This window comes from Penicillium riverlandense (genome assembly GCF_028828495.1).
Source record: "Penicillium riverlandense strain IBT 135883 chromosome Unknown utg000006l_segment0_segment0, whole genome shotgun sequence".
Classification (NCBI taxonomy): Eukaryota; Fungi; Ascomycota; class Eurotiomycetes; order Eurotiales; family Aspergillaceae; genus Penicillium; species Penicillium riverlandense.
In genome coordinates, this window is record NW_026643197.1 from 2996907 (window position 1) to 3015151 (window position 18245).

Below are 18245 nucleotides of genomic sequence, written 5' to 3' on the forward strand. Positions count from 1 at the left end.
TACGTCAGTCAATACGTTTCCCCAAACGAAAATCTTCATCTGGCAAAGACGATGGGAGAGGCTTGATCTAGTGGGGAAGTTACCCATTCGCCTTTGGAATGCCCCTTCAAGGTCTTCTGGTAATTGAAAATCAGCCGCATAGAATACAATACTGTTTCTTCGACCCACACTTCTTTGGCTTCTCTCCTGGAAGAAATATACAAGTGATCCCGTCCAGATGGCAATGCATACAAGGGGTCCCTAAGAAGGAGGCGGTGCAACGAACTTTGCACTGTGAGCAGCGCGCGCAGGAACTTTGACCTTTTCCCGGTTCGGTAGCGTGGACTTTGCCATTCTGATAATATGCCGGAGCAAAAAGATGACGACGTGGACAGCGTATTCAGATGCATCAGCTTTTGGACTGACATGGCTGGGCAACCTTTATTACTGCTTGCTTGTAGTCTGGTGCGTTCTCAATAAGCTACCCTCAGCCTTTCGCAAGCATAGGGTTCGGCTAGCTTCGGAGGCTGCCATAAACCACCATTGCCTGGCTTAATTGTTACGATATCACAATGAGTTTGGTTGATACCATTGCGAATACAGTGTCACACGAAGTCGAAAGCCTATGGACGATTACGAAGCAAAAATGCGGGGGTCCCGAGTCCGCGTGAGATCTTCATGTGGCACGCTCCGATGGCGCTCCGGGGATTTTGGATAGAGTGTGGTACACGGGATTTGGCGCGAGACTTACCCAGGAGTGCTGATATCCGGGAGCATTAACATATTATAGTGGTGCAATATCTATTAAATCTGAACTATACCATTTAAACGTTACATTCCAATGATCTTTTGCCCATCCTCGGCAGCTCTTTCACACTTTGCTCGATCTTTTTTTCCTGCCCAGAATGACCGGTAAACTAGCTGGAAAGGTCGCCATTATCACCGGCGCGGCATCCGGCTTTGGCAAGGGAATTGCCACCAAGTTTGTTCAAGAAGGAGCAAAAGTCCTGATAGCAGATCTCTCCGAGCAAGCCGGACTTGAAGCGGCTCATCAACTTGGTTGCAGCTTTGCTACAGCGGACGTCACCAGTCGAGACGATTGGAAGACACTCTTATCCAAAACTATCGAGGAGTTCGGTGCCTTGGACATCGTTGTCAATAATGCAGGTGTCACCTATCCCAACAAAGAAACAGAGGCTGTCACGGACAAGGAGTACGATCTGGTCATGAACGTCAATGTCAGGTCGATTTACATTTCTACAAGCGTCCTGTTGTCCTACTTCTTGGAAAATCAACGGCCTGGGTGTTTTATTCAAGTCAGCTCCACAGCGGCAACTCGTCCGCGGCCAAGGCTCACTTGGTATAACGCCTCCAAGGCCGCAGTCAACAATGCCACTAAGACTATGGCTGTGGAGTATGGACCGCACCAGATACGCTTCAACACTGTCTCGCCCGTTGTTGGGAGCACCGGAATGCAAGTTATATTCATCCTGACTGGCTGCGTATTAGAAAGGCGGATGGTGTTAACTGGTTTGTAGGACACATTTATTCCTTGGAAAGCCAGATACTTCGGAAAACAGAGCCGACTTTGTTGCTACCATCCCGCTCGGGCGCGGGTCGACCCCGGCAGACGTTGGCAATGCCTGTTCTTATCTCGCCAGCGACGAAGCATCATTCATCACTGGTGTCAATCTCGAGGTCCGTTTGTTCTGATATTGTGTCGTTTTCGACGCGCTGACTCATTTAATCCAAGGTTGATGGTGGACGTTGTGTATAGACATATTCTCTCACCATTCCATTCTTTATATGGCTGGGTTCTGCTACTGTGTAGATGCTCCTCCATATACTGCGTATTGCAGGCGTTCTATGGGAACTCAGTAAATGGACCCCCACCTGTCGTGGAATGTCTCAAATTTGTATGATGAGGTAGATGTCGACATATTGGAGCGTACAATATCCGAGAAGCTATGTCTAATGATACCAACACCGTGGCGACGAGGCTGACCTCGTAGCATACACATAAGTCTCGGAGCCATACCTATATAGATGAGTTATAGGGTAGTTAGGAAGAGAACTAGTAAAGTCAATCTCTTAGGCTACGAGTGGCCCTATACGTGTTTCTATAAGATAAGTAGGGGGTTTTGGAAGTTCCTAACTATAGAAGCAACTATTAAGTACTTAATAAGAGCCGACTAGAGAAGTAACGGACCAATAGGGATGTAAACCGTGAAAGCCTGCATGCAAATCACCAACCAACTTACTGTAGCTGAAGCCGTTTGTATGAGCGTGTCGGGGGGTCGCTATAGTAATCATCCAGGATAAGGATGGGTTAATAACGGGCACTCTCTCAACCTATATTAAGACCCATCCAACGGTCTACTCAACCTCAAACCAATACCGGGGGGCTGTCGATGGAGTTCTCAATTGCGTGGAATGGCGTGACCAATCACACATGCGGGCTCCCGGAAATAATCCCCCGGGAGGCCACGAGGCAAAACAGGGATATTCTATACCCTTTTTAGGGTGTGTGTCAGCATTTATAAACGTCGGGGAAAATGGTCTAGATTGCTCAGTCCAATCTCCGCAGAAGGCGTTTACAAAGGATTGAGGATTGATAGGGGCCATTCCGCGGCCAACGCATGTAAGGCCGGCAGCGCAGTATTTGTTTAGAGAGGGGTAACTAGACCCAGAACATTGCTCCGGGGCATCCTGTCGATCTGAATATAATCCCGAGGACGTTTATCTACTAGCTTCTTCAACTGTGGCAAGAGCGGTTACAGTATAATTGCAAAGGCGGCAGACAGGTATATTTGAAGGCGCCGATCAGCGGCCTCGAAGGATCAACGGCGTCAGAGAGGGCACAACCACCGGCCCCAAAGGATTCGCCTTGCATTAATTGTGGACCGTTCTCAAAAATGGCCCGACAGTTTTCGCGGGCCGCCACGGGTCGTTGCTGCCATTCAAGGCAGTCATTGAACCATGCGTTCAGTGGCGGTTTCGGTCTATCACCGACATGGGCAAGCCGCGAACGGGCCATTCCTGAAGCTATTGCTTATGCAGGACAACAGGATTGACAATCAGTCCCATGACAATGCAGCTTGTCAAGGCTCAACCACAAACTGAATCAATAGTGAGTTTGAAAGGATCGAAGCCAAGTTTTGTCAGGATTGACTACTGCGAGAACCACATACGTAGAGGAATCAACGGCGCAGGAACGTTCTCAGGGGGATTCACCTTAGTTCGTTGAAGATGTTTTCATATCTGGCTCTTTCCACATTATCTCTCTGACACCTCCATCCATCCCACAAACTCTCGTTAAAACATCATCATGTCCGCTACAGAGCCTATGGCGCCGCCGCCACCAGGCGTGACACCCACATTCCACAACGAGTATCCATGGCTGTACAATGCCAACGTCTCTATCATTATCTTCGGGTTGACAATCAGCTGTATATGTCTTGGGCTGCGTGCGTGGACACGAGTCTATTTGCTACGCAAATTTGGCTTGGACGACGGTGAGGAAGTCTTTCTGGCCCGACAGAATCTTGCTGACACTCCTTTCCCAAACAGCGTCAATTATTCTGGCATGGGTATGTACTGAGAAATATTCTAATTATGGCAGCCTTGCTCACATCGAACAATAGTTATTCTCCATCGGAACACAGATGACATCCTTATGTGCGTGGTTGATAAAGTTTGTGGCGTTGCTTTTGCACGAGCTGACCAAACCCTTGTCAATAGTGTCATTCACATATGGCGGAGTCGGCAGTCATATGTGGAACGTAACGAGAAAAACATACGGGTCATATGAAAAGGTGCATATAGAGAGTTTTCTGTTTGCCCGGACCACTAGACGAATATTGACACTATATATCTAGTATCTCCTGTCCACCTCGATTCTTTACGTGCCCGCTCTCGCATTAGCGAAAATCAGTCTTATAATCCTCTACCACCGGATTATGAAAAAGCAAAGGATCTACGTACTGGCACTGCACGCTATCACGGCCGTGGTGTTGGGATACAGTATTGCAATTATCTTCGCCTTGATCCTCGCATGCCACCCTGTCAGCAAGAACTGGGATTCCAATATCGATGGAGTATGCGTTAACCGCACGGCTCTATACATCGCCACTGCTGTGACCAACATTGTCACTGATCTAGCGTTGATCACACTCCCCATCCCGCTGGTGCTTCGTCTCAACATGCCCCGCTCACAGAAGATTTACCTTTTCCTTATGTTCGTCATTGGTTGCGCGTACGTGGTTTCTATGTTCCCGTTCTCAGAAAAAAAAATTATTCGCTAACAATTGTTTAGAACTGTCATCACGAGTATCCTGCGCATGGTCACCCTGGTGGACTTCCTCCACGCCAAAGACGTGACTTATAAGCTGGCCTGGCCGGAATTGTGGATGTAAGAGTGTCCCCTCCCTATGCTTCGTCCGCCCAACAGCAAAATCTAATTCCCATTCCCTATCAGCAATGTCGAAGCCAACCTCATCATCATCTGCCCCTGTCTGCCCATCCTACGCCCATTCATGCGCCACTACATCCCCGGCTGGGGTGATGATGAGACTGCCACCGGCAATCCTTACCTGGATAACACCTACACGGACTCCCAGAACAAGTGGAAGACTGCCTATGGCCAGAATGATGAAATTGCACTAGCGGACAACGTGGACAGCGTTCGCAGTGAGTCGCGGATGGTAAAGTCGAGCCGATAGTATGAGCCAAATGCGAGCTAGTGAGGAAGTCTAGCTACGACCTACCTTTAACCCGGCCCAGCCCACCCCCGCTTACGGGTCGGGGAATGTTTGAAAATTGTACCTACGGAAGTATATTCAAATTAAGCTTTTAATGTGTTAACCATATAAACGAACCAACTTTCTAAGCAAATATCTTTTTAGATCTAGAAGATGTAATAGATTTTATATTCTAGACCGAGCTACTGTCGCCAGGAGGTTGACTATTTGCTACGTTTATATCATGGAAAGAAGATATGCAAACACAATAGCTTTTATCAGGCAGGCTATGCTTCATTCCAAGTACACGATTCAACATGCAAGTTGTAGCAGGGTCATCGCGACACCGCGCCATCTCTCTCTCTCTCACACACACACACATACTTGACACACCCGAAATTAACCGGACAAGGAAAAAAAGGTAGAAACAGGGGTATAATAATCGTTAAACACAGATCCAAAACAAGAGGCTGGCAGGCTATACAGGAGAGTGGAAGATGTGACAACGAGTCAATCATGCGCCCACAGCTTGTTCTCTCAGGTTCTCCTGGGACGGCGGGTCAACGGGTCGTTCACTCAGAGAAGTCGACGATGCCGACGGCGAGCGATCGTCCCCTGGAGCTGCGAGATGGCCGTTGTACATGGAAGCTCGCTTTGATGATGACAGTGGTTGATCTGGAGCGGTGTCCGGGGCAGAAATACTGATCACGGAGGCTCGTCGATCCGGGTCTTCTTCAATGACTTCTTCGGGGGCATCCTTGGAATCTGCCAGCTCGTCGGAACGCATACTCAGCCCAGTCGTGGTGCTTGCACTGCGCACGGAGTGGCGACGGCCACTTGCGTGCTGGTCCGAAGTGATGGATTCGCCGCCACTGCCCATCACGGCAGGGTCTGAAGCTCGCGGTTCATCGGAAGGAGTGGGTTTGCGGAGTTTGAGGCGATCCTCGGCAGGCATATTCTGCCACTCAGACCCAAAGGTGACGACGGAGGCTTTCTTGCCGTGGACAGTAAAGCTGGGCGTCTTGCGTGACAGACCTTCGCCGTTGTGGGGGATCTGATCGTCATCAACAGGCCCGATGCTAGACACCGATCCACGGTTTTTCTTATGGCGAGAAGTCTGTGAATGATGCGAGTCGCGTAGCGTGCGGTGAAGACTGCGACGCGCGCGGCTTGGTTTACTATCACTCTGCGAGACCTCTGATAACTCCTCAGGTTTGTTGTCGGTGCCAGTGTCGCTTTCCGCGACGGCCTGCTTGCGAGTAGGAGGTGAATTGCTCAAGGCCAGTAAGCCTGCTTCCCTCAGAAGACGCTCTTCGTCATCATCAAAGCTGGCGGGGGCTGTCAATTTGGAGGCACGAGATCCAAGACTGGCACCGTCGAATTTGCTACCACGGCTGAGAATCGATGCTTCGCGCTGAAGCTGGCTCGCTGCCGTGTCGACGGAATATGACTTGGAGCGGTCGGGCGGCGCCCCGCTAGAGAGACGTCGTCCTGGGCGAGCAAAATCGGCCGAAACGGTAGAGGTGGGCAGGCTGGGGCGGCGTATTTGATCGATAGAGATCTGCGCATGAAGTTCAACGGGTCGATCAGCAGTTTCCACAGCAGGCTGCTCGGCGGTGTCGTGACTGGAAACGGTGTGCACAATGCTAGGAGCTTGTTGATCTGCAGAAGGCCCTGAGGTGACCGAACGGCCGGATACCGAAGCCAAGTGGATAGGGATATGAGTCGATGTCTGATCCGTTTCCGACTCAGCAGTACCTTCCACCACGTTCTCATCCTCTCCCAGATCCCGCAGGAGAACCGCCCGGTAGCATTTATTGCGCCAGATATCCTGCCGGACCCACTTCACTTTCGCCGCCATACGTCCAGCTGCCATGATGACGCTTTCCCTGGCACGGGCATGAACGGGCGTGAGAACCTGGAGATGTCGGGCATTCCGCAAAAGATCATCTAATTGCTTCTGTGAAATGAACAGCTTTTCGTTCGCCTCACGAATCTTCTGCGCCATCAAGTGCCGGCGCGCGGTGATGAATTCAGCCACCACATCAGTGTCAATACTCGGAGACGCGGGTTCATTGTCGGCTGACTGATGCGACTTTTGCGATGAAATCGACTCGGATCGCTGAGTCTTGCGATAGCGCTGACCTTCGTAGTTGGTATCAATCATGCCTTTCGTACGCACACCAGTGGTTCGAAACGCCGCTGCATAGTTCAGTTTCGCCATCCAATCGTTCATCTCAGATTCCGAGGTGGTCAGGAAAACCTCCTCCAGTGCATTGTGCCGAAAGAAACTGAAGGCGTATTTGTGCTTCTTGTAGGCCGAGTCGAAAAGAGCAACGGCATCATTGGTCGACATGATGGCATCCGGCTTGAATTCGGACAGGGGAGGTTTGAAGACAAGAGTTCCTTGGCGTCCGTTTTTCACGTAGCCTTCATGTTGTGCCATGAGGTTTCGTACCCAATTCACATTGCGGAAGAAGTAGAGCTGAGAGAATGTCAGCACCGCACCCCACTCGGCCCACGGAGAGCGCGCTCTCTTCTTTTTCGGATCCTTGCGCCAAATCAGGCCGACCTTGGCCACCTTGATGTCCACCAGACCTGGATTGGCCTCGGCCGGGTTATTCAGGCTGGAATGCATGAATGCGTCGGGTCGCGAGCGAAGAGATATGATTTGTAGGATACCAGATTTGGTAAATGCTTCGTGAAGTTCTTCCATATCAGGCGCCCCTGCGGTGCCAAAATGGTCGTACGTATCTTCCAAGCTCATGACATCTTTCAGGCTTGGCCGTAGGGTCTCGAGTTTTCCATCCAGGATGAGGGCATAGGGGTCAACGGGCTCCCGCGATGAAATCTTCGACAAGTGCTCTGAGCTTGTACTCTTCAATAGGTTTCGACGCGGCTTCAACTGCTGGCGATCACGCAGGTTGTCATCCTCGACGTGGATGAAAGGCGTGTATAAAATATTCTCATAGAAACACTCCAGGATTTCCTCGGCGATTCCTTCTCCACGGGTGTTTTTCACATAATCGGGCTTTTGCATCTTTCGCTTATTGTTCTTGTTGAAAACATCGGTATGGAGGATCAAAATTGAGAAGGCAATGAAGTATGCTTGATCTAAGAGAGACTTGTCAGTTTGGGAAACAACTTTAAAAGCACACAAAGGGCCGTACCAGGGGACGCAAAAATGCCTGGGTTACACTCGTGGTATCGGTCCGCAAACGCTTGGAGGAAGCGATCAATCTGCTGAGTTTCTTTCGGCAAGTCAACCTCCATCAAGAGTTTGCGAATGGACATGTCAATGGGATCCCCGAAGTAGGCAAATCCTCGCATATACTTCCGTAAGGCAACCTTGAAGAAGTCTTCGTCTGATTGGGCGAGAATACCCCCAATCATACCACGAGGAAGGTTTTCCTCTAACCTAGTCAGGTAAGTAGCAGGAGTATCCCCTTCTTCCCGTTCGGGACACGGGGGAAGCTCGCGGGCAAGGGACAAGGAGGCAGGTTTAGATGCTGGTGTGGCCGAACCTCCCAAGGCGGGAGAGCCATTGCGAGGTATCGGGGGTTCTGAGTTTTGCCTCATTCGCTGAGAGAAGTTGAACATATCTCCGAAGCTCTTACGTCCGCTAGTCGAGGTCGAGGTGCGTCCCGAAGACGCCAAGTATGGGGCCTGAGACGCATCGTCCTGGTTCTCGGCCAGCGATCCCATGGTGGACGATCTCCCACGGCCGTTCTTTAGATTACGACCAGTTGCGGATGGATTAGATCGCACAGAGCGGGCGGAAGCGGTCGAGTCCTGCCGTAATAGTGCCGGCGGACCCGATGATGTCAGTCCTACCGATGAACGAGATGGTGAAGGTAGAGGAGAGACTCGGTCCTGGTCGTCCGAATGGCCAGATGTCGGGGTCTCAGCTGGAGGGATTTGGGGGACATCGTTTCTCAGCTTCGTCGGGGGCGGCAATTTGGGAGGCAGGGGGAAGAGAGGACTGCGATTGCGTTTCAAGCGTGGAAGCCGAAATCGTTTGCCGCCAGATGCCGCTGCCAAACTATCCAGGGGCGAATTTGTCCGAGATGCGGCGTGATCGGCATAGCTGTGATCTGACCGTGACGATTCGGAGAATCGAGGGTCAGTGACTGACGACCGGTGAGAGTCCGGGAAGGCTTCTCGGCCTCCACTTCGCAGTGATGTTGTTGAGAGCCGCCCGGGCTCCTCGGAGACGACCTGAGAGGTGGACAGGTTGGAATCGGTAATTTGCGAATCGGTCGACCCTTGGTCTTTGTGGTGGGGTGCCGCGCTCGATTGTTCCGGATGGGTTCGGGACAATTCCTCCATCGACCGTTTCCTTAGGTTGGGTAGAAGCTTGGATTTATGGCGTTGTTTGATAGGTTGGTCAAGCTCATTGCTGGTTGGCGCGGTGGTGATGATCTTCGGCGGAGGGAGCGACGGGACCGGAGGTGTGTCCTCCTCGGCCTTCGCGTAGGACTTGGAGAGTTGGGGATCGGATGCATGGCGAAGTTTCATGAAGCTGAAGCGATTCCTTCGCAAGCTGGGCGTGTTCCCGACCGATGGGCCCGCAAAGTCGGTCTCGGCCACGTCGCTCAACGGGCCATTCTCTGGTATTGACAGGTCGGCATTTCCGTCCGGCTGGTCATGGGTGTTCAGGCGAGGAATTGATTCAGAGAATCGGGGCTCGACAGTCGGGGGCCCGGGACGAGGCAGCTGCTCACTGTGACGGCTAGGGGCGTGGGCGTGGACGTCGAGGACGCTGTGTCTCTTGGAGCCATCGGACGTGCCGAGTCGTAGACCTTTCCAATGCATGTTGGACGGAAAGAGTCCCAAGAGCAAGCACAGACAAACCCATGTGCAGCTGAGAAAGGGAACGAGGGATAGATGGGCGGGACAGAGATCGATTTAGTTGGACATGGCTAGATCGCGGTCAGCCCGGGAGGGAGATGTGGAGGTCGTCGTCAGCGAAAAGGGGAGCGGCGGGAAGGGGAAGACGAAGGGGGTCTGGGCCACTCAGGAGCGCCACCAATGAATGAGAAAATAAGAGAAATGGTGAAAAAGAGAAGGTGATCGTGGGGCAGACCAGAGACCCTTGCGTCAGTCTGTTGGTCGAGAACAATCAAGTCAAATCAAGAGTGTGCCTGGTGGGTGTCGCTCACTACACTAAGCAACTGACGTACTACATTCTTTCCTCTTGCTTCCTCTCCCCTCTCTCCCTCACTTGCTTGCTTCCTTTCTTCCCTAACCATGCATTTATTCCATTCGTTCCTCTTTCTCTTCGTCTGTTTACTCCTTCCTCTCGTCTCTGCAGTCCCTGCTGGATCCAGCATTACTCCACCTCCGCCCCTCCACCCTGTACAGCTGTTGGGCCAGCCATCCGACCCCCGCCGGCCATGGACCCGACTGCGCGACTGGCTGGTTGAATCCGTCTGGGGCATCAAACAGAGCTGTCCGAAAAATGCACCGCCGCCGTCTAACATCCATTCCCGCTACGGCAGTGATGTCGTTCTCCGATTCCACTTGCGCCAGGCAGACGAGGCAGAGGCACTTGCCGAGGCATCTCAGGTTCTCTTGTTGGACGTCTGGGCCATCACATCGGAATTTGTGGACATTCGACTGGCAGAGGAAATGGTACGGCCTGGATTTACACCCGGAAAAGACTTCTTGCTAACGATTTTGTGATCGGAATAGATCCCCTCTTTACTCGAGCTGCTTCCACGCTCTCTCAGATCGGCTTATCACCCCCTCATGGACGACCTAGCAGATATGATCTACGCTACATACCCTTCAAACCCCCATGCGGGACTCGATCTGGAGCAAGGAATCATTCCAGGAGGAAAACGAACAACCGCGGTGGGCGACGTCTTCTTCCGCGATTACCAGCCGCTTTCCGTCATTGTGCAATGGATGCGCCTGATGGCGTCGATGTTTTCATCACACGCCCGTCTGACGAGCGTGGGATTGTCCTACGAGGGGCGTGACATTCCTGCTTTACGACTTGGAGTGGCTCCCGATGATAAATATTCTAGCCCGCGCAAGACGATCGTCATTGTTGGCGGCACCCATGCGCGGGAATGGATCAGCACTTCCACTGTCACCTACATCGCGTACAATATGATCACCCAGTATAACGAATTCCCGGCAGTCACGCGCCTTTTAAATGAATACGACTGGGTGCTAATTCCCACGCTCAACCCGGATGGCTATGTCTACTCGTGGGAATCAGATCGTCTCTGGCGCAAGAACCGCCAGCCCACCGGCCTGCCACTTTGCCCAGGGGTTGATCTTGACCGTGCCTGGGATTATGAATGGGACGGCGAGTCGACTCGCTCCAATCCATGCTCCGAGAACTACGCAGGCGCGGAACCATTTGAAGCGCTGGAATCCCATCGTCTGGCGCAGTGGGCCCGGAACGAGACAGACAGCGGCCGTGCTGATATTGTTGGGTTCCTGGACCTGCACTCCTACTCTCAGCAGATTCTCTACCCTTACTCATACACCTGCTCGTCCATTCCTCCCACCTTGGAGAGTCTGCAAGAACTCGCACTAGGTCTGGCTAAGGCCATCCGACAAACATCACGAGAGTCATACTCCGTGACCTCCGCCTGCGAGGGCATTCTTCGGTCAGACGCAACGGCGGGTATGAGTTCTGGAGGCAGCGCCCTCGACTGGTTCTACCACCAGTTGCATGCCACCTACTCGTACCAGATCAAGTTACGCGATCGCGGCAGCTATGGCTTTCTCCTACCATCGGAGTACATTGTCCCCACGGGCAAAGAGATTTTCAATGCTGTTCTGACGTTTGGCAAGTTTGTCTGGGGCGATGAGGCTTCGCCTCCAGATCCTCGGTATGGGACAGCAGAGCAGAAGCCTCTGGGCTGATAAACGGCATTGAGAATGTATTTTGCATATTTCTTCATCGGCGTTTTGGGGGTTTATGTCATCGTTGCTCCGATCTGACGGCATTCTTGTACATCTGGCTGTCGATCTTGAAGATCTTATGAATCGGTATGCTCATGCAGGCCTGAACGTGATACGATTATGAAACATCCATGGATGCTAGCTGTTGCACTATGTGTAGACATCGGGAAGTAATGGCTAGACAGTCCAGTGAAAAGAAAATCAGTATATGAGCTGTTTGGCCAGTATGTCGGCAAAACTTTCAGACTAACATATCTATGTCTAATAAGACCTCACAGAGAAATTGTCTAGCCGTGCTGTAATGAACAAACACATCAAAAACAGAAACCGAAAAATAACCACGCTGGCCCATCCAGTTTTGCCCAAAAAAAAGGCAATCAATCAAGCAGTCTTGAACTTAGCCGGCCCAGACCACAGCCGCAATCTCTTCCCATAGACCTGCAGGAAAGCGATAATGATAAATCCAAAGCCAACAATGCCAGTCATAGTACCGAACTGGCGAACCGAGCCTTGTTTCTGCTCCCACTCGATCATGAAGTACGAAACAATGAACCCGCCAGTCGTGCGGCCGAAGTTAACCCAAGCGGCAACTTCACCACTCGCCTCCGGGTACGAATCAAGCACGTATGCATTGACTCCCACGGTGACAACCATGATGCCGAACACATACAAGCCCCAGCCCAGCGCGGTGAGCATGTAGTGCCAGTGGTTCTGCAGTGCGTAGCCCATCACCAGCAGTCCGGCGATCATAAATGGACTGGCCACCCAGATAGCGAAGAGGCGGGCTTCGGGCTCGAGACGGCCTTGGTTTCTGTTCGTGTAGATCTTTGCGATTAGGTCGTGTAGCCAGTGGCCGATTACTTCGCCGAGAATTGCTGCCACGATGGGTGTGAAATAGAAGAATCCTGGAACTATTAGCATAGACCACTTTTTGATCGGCATCTTAATCACGAACCAATCTGCTTGCTTTGAAAGCCGTAAATCGGCGGCAGCATCAGGGAGAGCGTCGTGTTGACACCAACCACCCACGCAAAGACCAGCAAATAGAACAGGCACGAGAGGGCAACCACAGGCTTGACAATGATAATCAACGGTCGCATGATGGCATCCTTAAACGAGTTTTCGATATACCCCGTACGCCATTGCTGAGTTCCCAGCATGCGCTGCCAGCGCGGGCCGCTGGGAATCAGGTCCGGCTTGGGGTTCTTGCGGTCATAGTATGTCTCTTCGGCAAAGAAGATAACTGCCAGCAAACACAGGCCCGTCATGGCGGTGAGCAAACCAAAGCATACGCGCCAGGTCTGGGTTGTGAGGATGAAGGCTGAGAACATGGGACCCATGTAGGGTGAGAGAATGACGAAGCCGGACCAGATGTTGATTTTACGGGCGTGTTCGTGGAAGAAAAACATGTCTTTGATGAACATGAGACCACCCTAGAAATCAATTAGCAGTTAGATCAAACCGAGGAAATTTCGTAGTACTGACTCCCTGCATCACTGTCGAGAACATGCCGTTCAGAATACGAGCAGCCTGCGAATCATGTCAGTATAGCTTCTTTTTCTTTCGAGAATGATTTCCAATCATACCATAAACGAATTGAAACTCTGTGCCGCCGTACACCAGATCGCGGTCGCCAGTGCCAACACCGTCCACCAGAACAAAACCGGATAACGACCAAAATAAGCTGCCAATGCGACGATAATAGGGCTGGCGGCGCCAACCATAAAGACATTGCCGACTTGCGAATGGTTGACTGTAGTCGGCAAAATGCCCCACTCAGCAGCCTGCACATCCAGGGTCACCGCGCCGGTGGCGCTTCCATAGTCGGGCAGAAAAGCCGTGCATGAAATCACAATAAGAACAAGATGCTTTTTGTATTGCGACCAGTTCAGTGGGTCGTAGGGCGAATCGCTGGGCTGGGGGATGAGAATTGTTTGACCGTCGCTTGTTGTCTTGAGCTCTCGGCGGGTTTGCACGTCCTGGGCACTGAGAACGTAGCCTTCGCGCTCGCCTTTTTGCTCAAGGTCTAGTGAGCTGTCGCTTTGGTTAGAGCCCAAGCCAACTGGCTCTGGTTTTTCGAGACTCATAGCGGCGGTGTGGAACACCGGAATTGGCGTTGGAATGAGGAGCAACCAGAAGAGGAACAAGGAGAGGGTGTTGTTCAGCAGTCACACACGGGGCCGAAGCTTTAAAAAGTGAAAAAAGACAAGAAGAAGAAAAGAACGGTTTGAAAGGAGGCGGCAGTTGGTTAGGGCTTCCAGCCGAGAAACAAGCTAAAGTGACTAGTCGACCGGGGAGAAGAATAAAAGCAGTTACGCCTTGCAGTAGAGTTTAGGGGTTGATGATCATCGACTTTTGCAGGAATACGGCTACGTAGCAATGCAAGAATGGTCGCCAGGAGTGAGAACGAGGCTCTTATCGCCCGTTGTGCGCCGTCTAGGGTATGGTAGTTCCGGCCAGAAAGTCTCGTATGGAGAGGATTGTCCCTTTTTACGGAGACAACAGTGCAATGGCCGGTGGAGACTGAGCGTGGTCCACTCCGGTTGCGATTGGGGGACTGGGGTGCAATGACCCCCCGCCATGGTGATCTGCAGTCCGATCTTTACCCTATTCCGGGCGTGCAATAATTCGTCCGGGGTTTCTCCGCATAACTACGTTCAGCAAGTATAGTTTCACTAGTATCTGCCGGGTAAATCAACGGAAATATTGACAGTGGCAAGTTTTGTACAGCCAAAGCCCCTCGGGGTCGTGGATCAAGCATGTACTTACTCACCGTACCGACTTCATGCGTCGGGCGATGGGTGGCGATCAGTTCAATTGCCCGCGTCAGGGGGGCGTCTATTATCCAAGGATCAGACGCACGCGCTCCATAGAGCCTCAGACAAGTGCATGGAATAATGGTCTTGGTCCAAACGACATAAACTATAGTTCGATGCGGGCATACCAAGCTGAAGTTGGGGGCCATGCTACCATTGACCTTGCATTCGCAATTGGGCTAGGGGTTACGCTTCGTGCACGATAAGAAATGCCTCGAGCTGAGTTCCACGTGGCCTGAATGAACGAAGCTATGGCCTCATTGGAAACAGCAATCTCCTCATTTCCGACTTTTGTGTTGGCACGATTGCAAAACATCCAGGGGCATGCAGGTATCCGACGCGTGGTGATGAAACGTGCACAATTACGAATGGAGCATTGCAGTAGTCAGTCGGTCCGTATAGGACTAACTCGGCTAGCCAAAGAGATATTCGGCAGATAATAATAGGTAGCATCTACCGTGCCAAAATCGAGTGTGGGGAGACTGCCAAGGAATCCATATCCAGGTGTGTTGGTTGACGATCGTCTGGAGGCGGAGCTATTATTAATTTTCTAGTAATCATAGTGATGCAGCTACTGACGTTCAACCCCTACCCGAGGTAAAGGAATCTGAAATTGCCCGACTGGTCAATATAGAAACGAAAATGTGAGAACCGTAATCACCAGATTACTGGGCCATGGTCTGTTGACCGCGATTTTGAATACATCGAGCAAACGTTATCGAAGGCCTGAGGAAATCTTCATATCTATAAGCCCGATCTTATGTGTGGTCGGGCAAGCAGAAGAACCAGTCACACTACTCCGTGCAGGTCACCGCACTCATAAACCATACATTCATTGACAAATCTCGAAATCCCAACCATCATAAATAAGTACAATTTGAAAGTACACGAGTCATCACGGACGCTCATTCAGGCCAAAACAAACCAACCGCCCCACCACACTAGAAGAGCCACGAAACGAAAGTACGATATAACCAATGCGACTGGGCATGCTTCTCTCCTTCGGCCTCTCTCCTGGCAAGGTACTCAGCCTCTTCGCGGTCAATAACCGCCCTTCCAGTCCACAAATCAGCCTTTTCCGGCTTGACACCCTTGCACCCAGTCGCCAGCTTATACCCAAAGATGAGGATTAAGTAAAGCGGAATCCCGAGATATGCAGTGATAAAAGTTTTGTAGTCAAAGTTTCCCCACTTCTTGTTGTAGGTGAACACATCGTAGTTTTTGGTCAAGGAAATCAGGATGCAAAATGCAAGAGCGCCATATGAACCGGCCACTCCAAGGGGTGCCGCATACGCAAGGCTCTCGCGTGGGATATTCTGAGCCTTGCGCGCCCGCACAAAGTATATATGCGTGACCAGGATCGAAATCCATGTTAGGAGGCCGAAGATTGTGACTAGGTCGACGAAGTATCCAAAAACGTCTTTCGAGTTGCTCGACACGTTCATATATGCCAGGAGCGAGACAAGTGAGGATATTGCCAGCGCGAACACAGGAACGCCGCGGCGATCGGTTCGTGCGAAAAATGACGGCGCTTTGCCTTCTCGTGCCAGGCCGTAGATCGTGCGCGTTGCAATGTATAGGTCCGAATTGGCAGCAGAGAAAACGAAGACCAGAATTGAAGCATTCAAAATATGCGGAAGAACTGGAATACTTGCGAGCTTGATGGCAGCCACGAAAGGCGACGCGGCTGCAGAACTGTCCGCATTAACCGCAAAGGCAAGCAGCTTCGAGTTGAACGGAACCAAAGTGCCCACAAGGAACACGGTCAAGACGTAGAACACCAGGATACGATAGAAGGTCAGTTTGATAGCACGCGGAATCGTCCGTCGAGGGTTTTGTGCTTCGCCAACCGTAACTCCAACCAGTTCCGTGCCGAGATAGGCAAAGACGGCATTCACCATCGAGGACCAAAAAGCGTAGAAACGTCCAGCGGCCCCATCAGTGATGTAGGTATTGAATGCGCCGGGGTCGTTCCAATACCGAAACCCCTTGCGATCATGATCCGGTCCGCCGCCGAGCATGAGGACTAAGGATAGCAGAATAATCCCGAGGATCACGATGATTTTGAACGAGGACAGCCAGAATTCAAATTCACCGAAAAACCGCACACCGAAGTAATTGATGCTGACGATGAGGACCAAAAAAATTGTAATCCACACACCGGGGTTCACTTTTTCTGCTGGGAGCCAATATTGAATAACCAATGCGCCAGCAGTGAGCTGGTTCGGCGTGGTAATGATATACTTGAACCAATATCTGACCAGAGCAATGTAAGCACAGAGAATGCATTTGACAGGAAATAGATGTCACCTACGTGTATCCAAGAGCAAACCCAAGAGCAGGATCGCAAAATCTGACGGCGTACCCGGTAAAGCCAGATGGCAAGGGTAGCCATGTAGCCATTTCTCCAAGGGCACACATCACCAAGTAGACGATGAACCCAACCCACGCATAAGAAATCAAGATTGAAGCGGGCTGAAAGGTTAGCGAAATTAGTCATAGCCTGGTTGGCCGCGAAACTCACCCCTGATCTATAGAGAACATTAGTTAACTTCACTGTTTTCGGCGCAGATGATGTATACGAAGCTTACTTTGCAAGTGCATCTCCCGTTCCAATAATCAACCCAGTGCCAATGGCACCGCCGATAGCTAGCCGACATTAGTTGACCCTTTCTACCCACATATGGTCAGAATCCAGCATACCAATCATGGTGATATGCCGGGCCTTGAGGGCCCGATGGAGCTCAACATGGTTATGATCCAGTAGTCCACCTTCTTCGGTCTGCGTAAATTCCCCATCTCGGCGCTCGTTTGATACAAAATTCTCTGATGTGAACCCCTCGTCGCGCAGGTTCCAAACGGACATGGTGGCTGCAGCCCTGCGCTGTCTGCAGCACTATCGATGCGGAACAGGCCAAAGGCCAATTTTGGAAACCGGGAGATTTGGGATTCAAAATGACACAAGGCAGACTAGAGTTTCGTATATAGATGGTTTTGGATAGCGACGCGATTGCTTGAAAGTGGCGATAGGCCACAGAAGCCTGAATGGTAACGGGCAGCCGATGCAAGAGTAAATTGAGTCAAGAAACAAACGGGGCATGGTCGAAATTAAGAACAACCCCAAGATAAGGAGACTGGAGATTGCCAAGCCATCTCGGTTGAATCAAGGGGGCGTGCAGAGCAGAAAGTAGTTAGTGGCCATTGATCTTGGCCAAGGATGCAGCCCGGAGAGGGGCTTGAATTCACACATCTACAGGGCGTTCCCGTCGAGTAAGGCTATGCAGCGCCACGTGAGCCTCCTTCACAGCCGCGCTCGTATTGAACAGGGGTAGAACTGCAAGATAAAGCCTTTACTTTATAGCCACAGTAAAACAGAGGTGAGGCCGTATCAGTTCCTTCTTCCAGTAATTTGATAACGAATAATATCGCGCGATCACGCAAGTGCCAAGACATTGATAGCGCAAAATGTATCCACATCGGCCGTGCGGGGGATTGAATCAGACTTGCTGCACATCGGGATATCAAGTACAAAGTGTACTTTCCAGAAACAATGCAGATCAGAGCTCTTGATGGAGGCCCCGATAATTGTGGAAAGCATTCCGGTGACATAATAGAAACTGGGCAACGCACTCTTGGTTGTCAGACAAGGGGCGTAAGCTGAACTTTTGACTCCTAGAGATCGACACCAACCGTGGTCGGATAGGTCGTGCTCTGGCTTCTTGTTTCGGCCGCCCCCCACCAAAGTCTTGACCAAGACGGGATGACGCTTGGCAGAGAACGCATAGCC

General features: G+C 51.3%; 6 protein-coding genes across 6 annotated transcripts; 3 read left to right on the forward strand and 3 right to left on the reverse strand.

Annotated features, from left to right (window-relative positions):
• Positions 1–845: 845 nt before the first annotated feature.
• Positions 846–1756, forward strand: N7474_007415 (uncharacterized protein; the record flags this gene model as incomplete). The annotated part of the gene is made up of 3 exons (XM_057198825.1): positions 846–1513; positions 1560–1677; positions 1733–1756. Coding segments are annotated over 3 exons (810 nt in total), but the record flags the coding sequence as incomplete, so codon positions are not given.
• A 1551-nt stretch (positions 1757–3307) lies between these two features.
• Positions 3308–4700, forward strand: N7474_007416 (uncharacterized protein; the record flags this gene model as incomplete). The annotated part of the gene is made up of 5 exons (XM_057198826.1): positions 3308–3569; positions 3624–3673; positions 3858–4234; positions 4295–4390; positions 4457–4700. The coding sequence occupies 5 exons, from the start codon at positions 3308–3310 to the stop codon at positions 4698–4700; spliced, it is 1029 nt and encodes a 342-aa protein (XP_057052266.1).
• Positions 4701–5232: 532 nt separating this feature from the next.
• N7474_007417 (Arf family guanine nucleotide exchange factor SYT1) lies at positions 5233–9533 on the reverse strand (the record flags this gene model as incomplete). Its single annotated transcript, XM_057198827.1, has 2 exons — positions 5233–7832; positions 7889–9533. The coding sequence occupies 2 exons, from the start codon at positions 9531–9533 to the stop codon at positions 5233–5235; spliced, it is 4245 nt and encodes a 1414-aa protein (XP_057052267.1).
• A 435-nt stretch (positions 9534–9968) lies between these two features.
• N7474_007418 (M14 family metallopeptidase) lies at positions 9969–11603 on the forward strand (the record flags this gene model as incomplete). The annotated part of the gene is made up of 2 exons (XM_057198828.1): positions 9969–10352; positions 10413–11603. 2 exons carry the CDS (start codon positions 9969–9971, stop codon positions 11601–11603), a joined length of 1575 nt encoding a protein of 524 aa, XP_057052268.1.
• Positions 11604–12023: 420 nt separating this feature from the next.
• On the reverse strand, positions 12024–13729 carry N7474_007419 (putative MFS transporter; the record flags this gene model as incomplete). Its single annotated transcript, XM_057198829.1, has 4 exons — positions 12024–12547; positions 12598–13075; positions 13128–13172; positions 13229–13729. 4 exons carry the CDS (start codon positions 13727–13729, stop codon positions 12024–12026), a joined length of 1548 nt encoding a protein of 515 aa, XP_057052269.1.
• Positions 13730–15399: 1670 nt separating this feature from the next.
• Positions 15400–17324, reverse strand: N7474_007420 (dicarboxylic amino acid permease agtA; the record flags this gene model as incomplete). Its single annotated transcript, XM_057198830.1, has 5 exons — positions 15400–16714; positions 16773–16933; positions 16983–16989; positions 17050–17107; positions 17162–17324. The coding sequence occupies 5 exons, from the start codon at positions 17322–17324 to the stop codon at positions 15400–15402; spliced, it is 1704 nt and encodes a 567-aa protein (XP_057052270.1).
• Between the last annotated feature and the right edge of the window lie 921 nt (positions 17325–18245).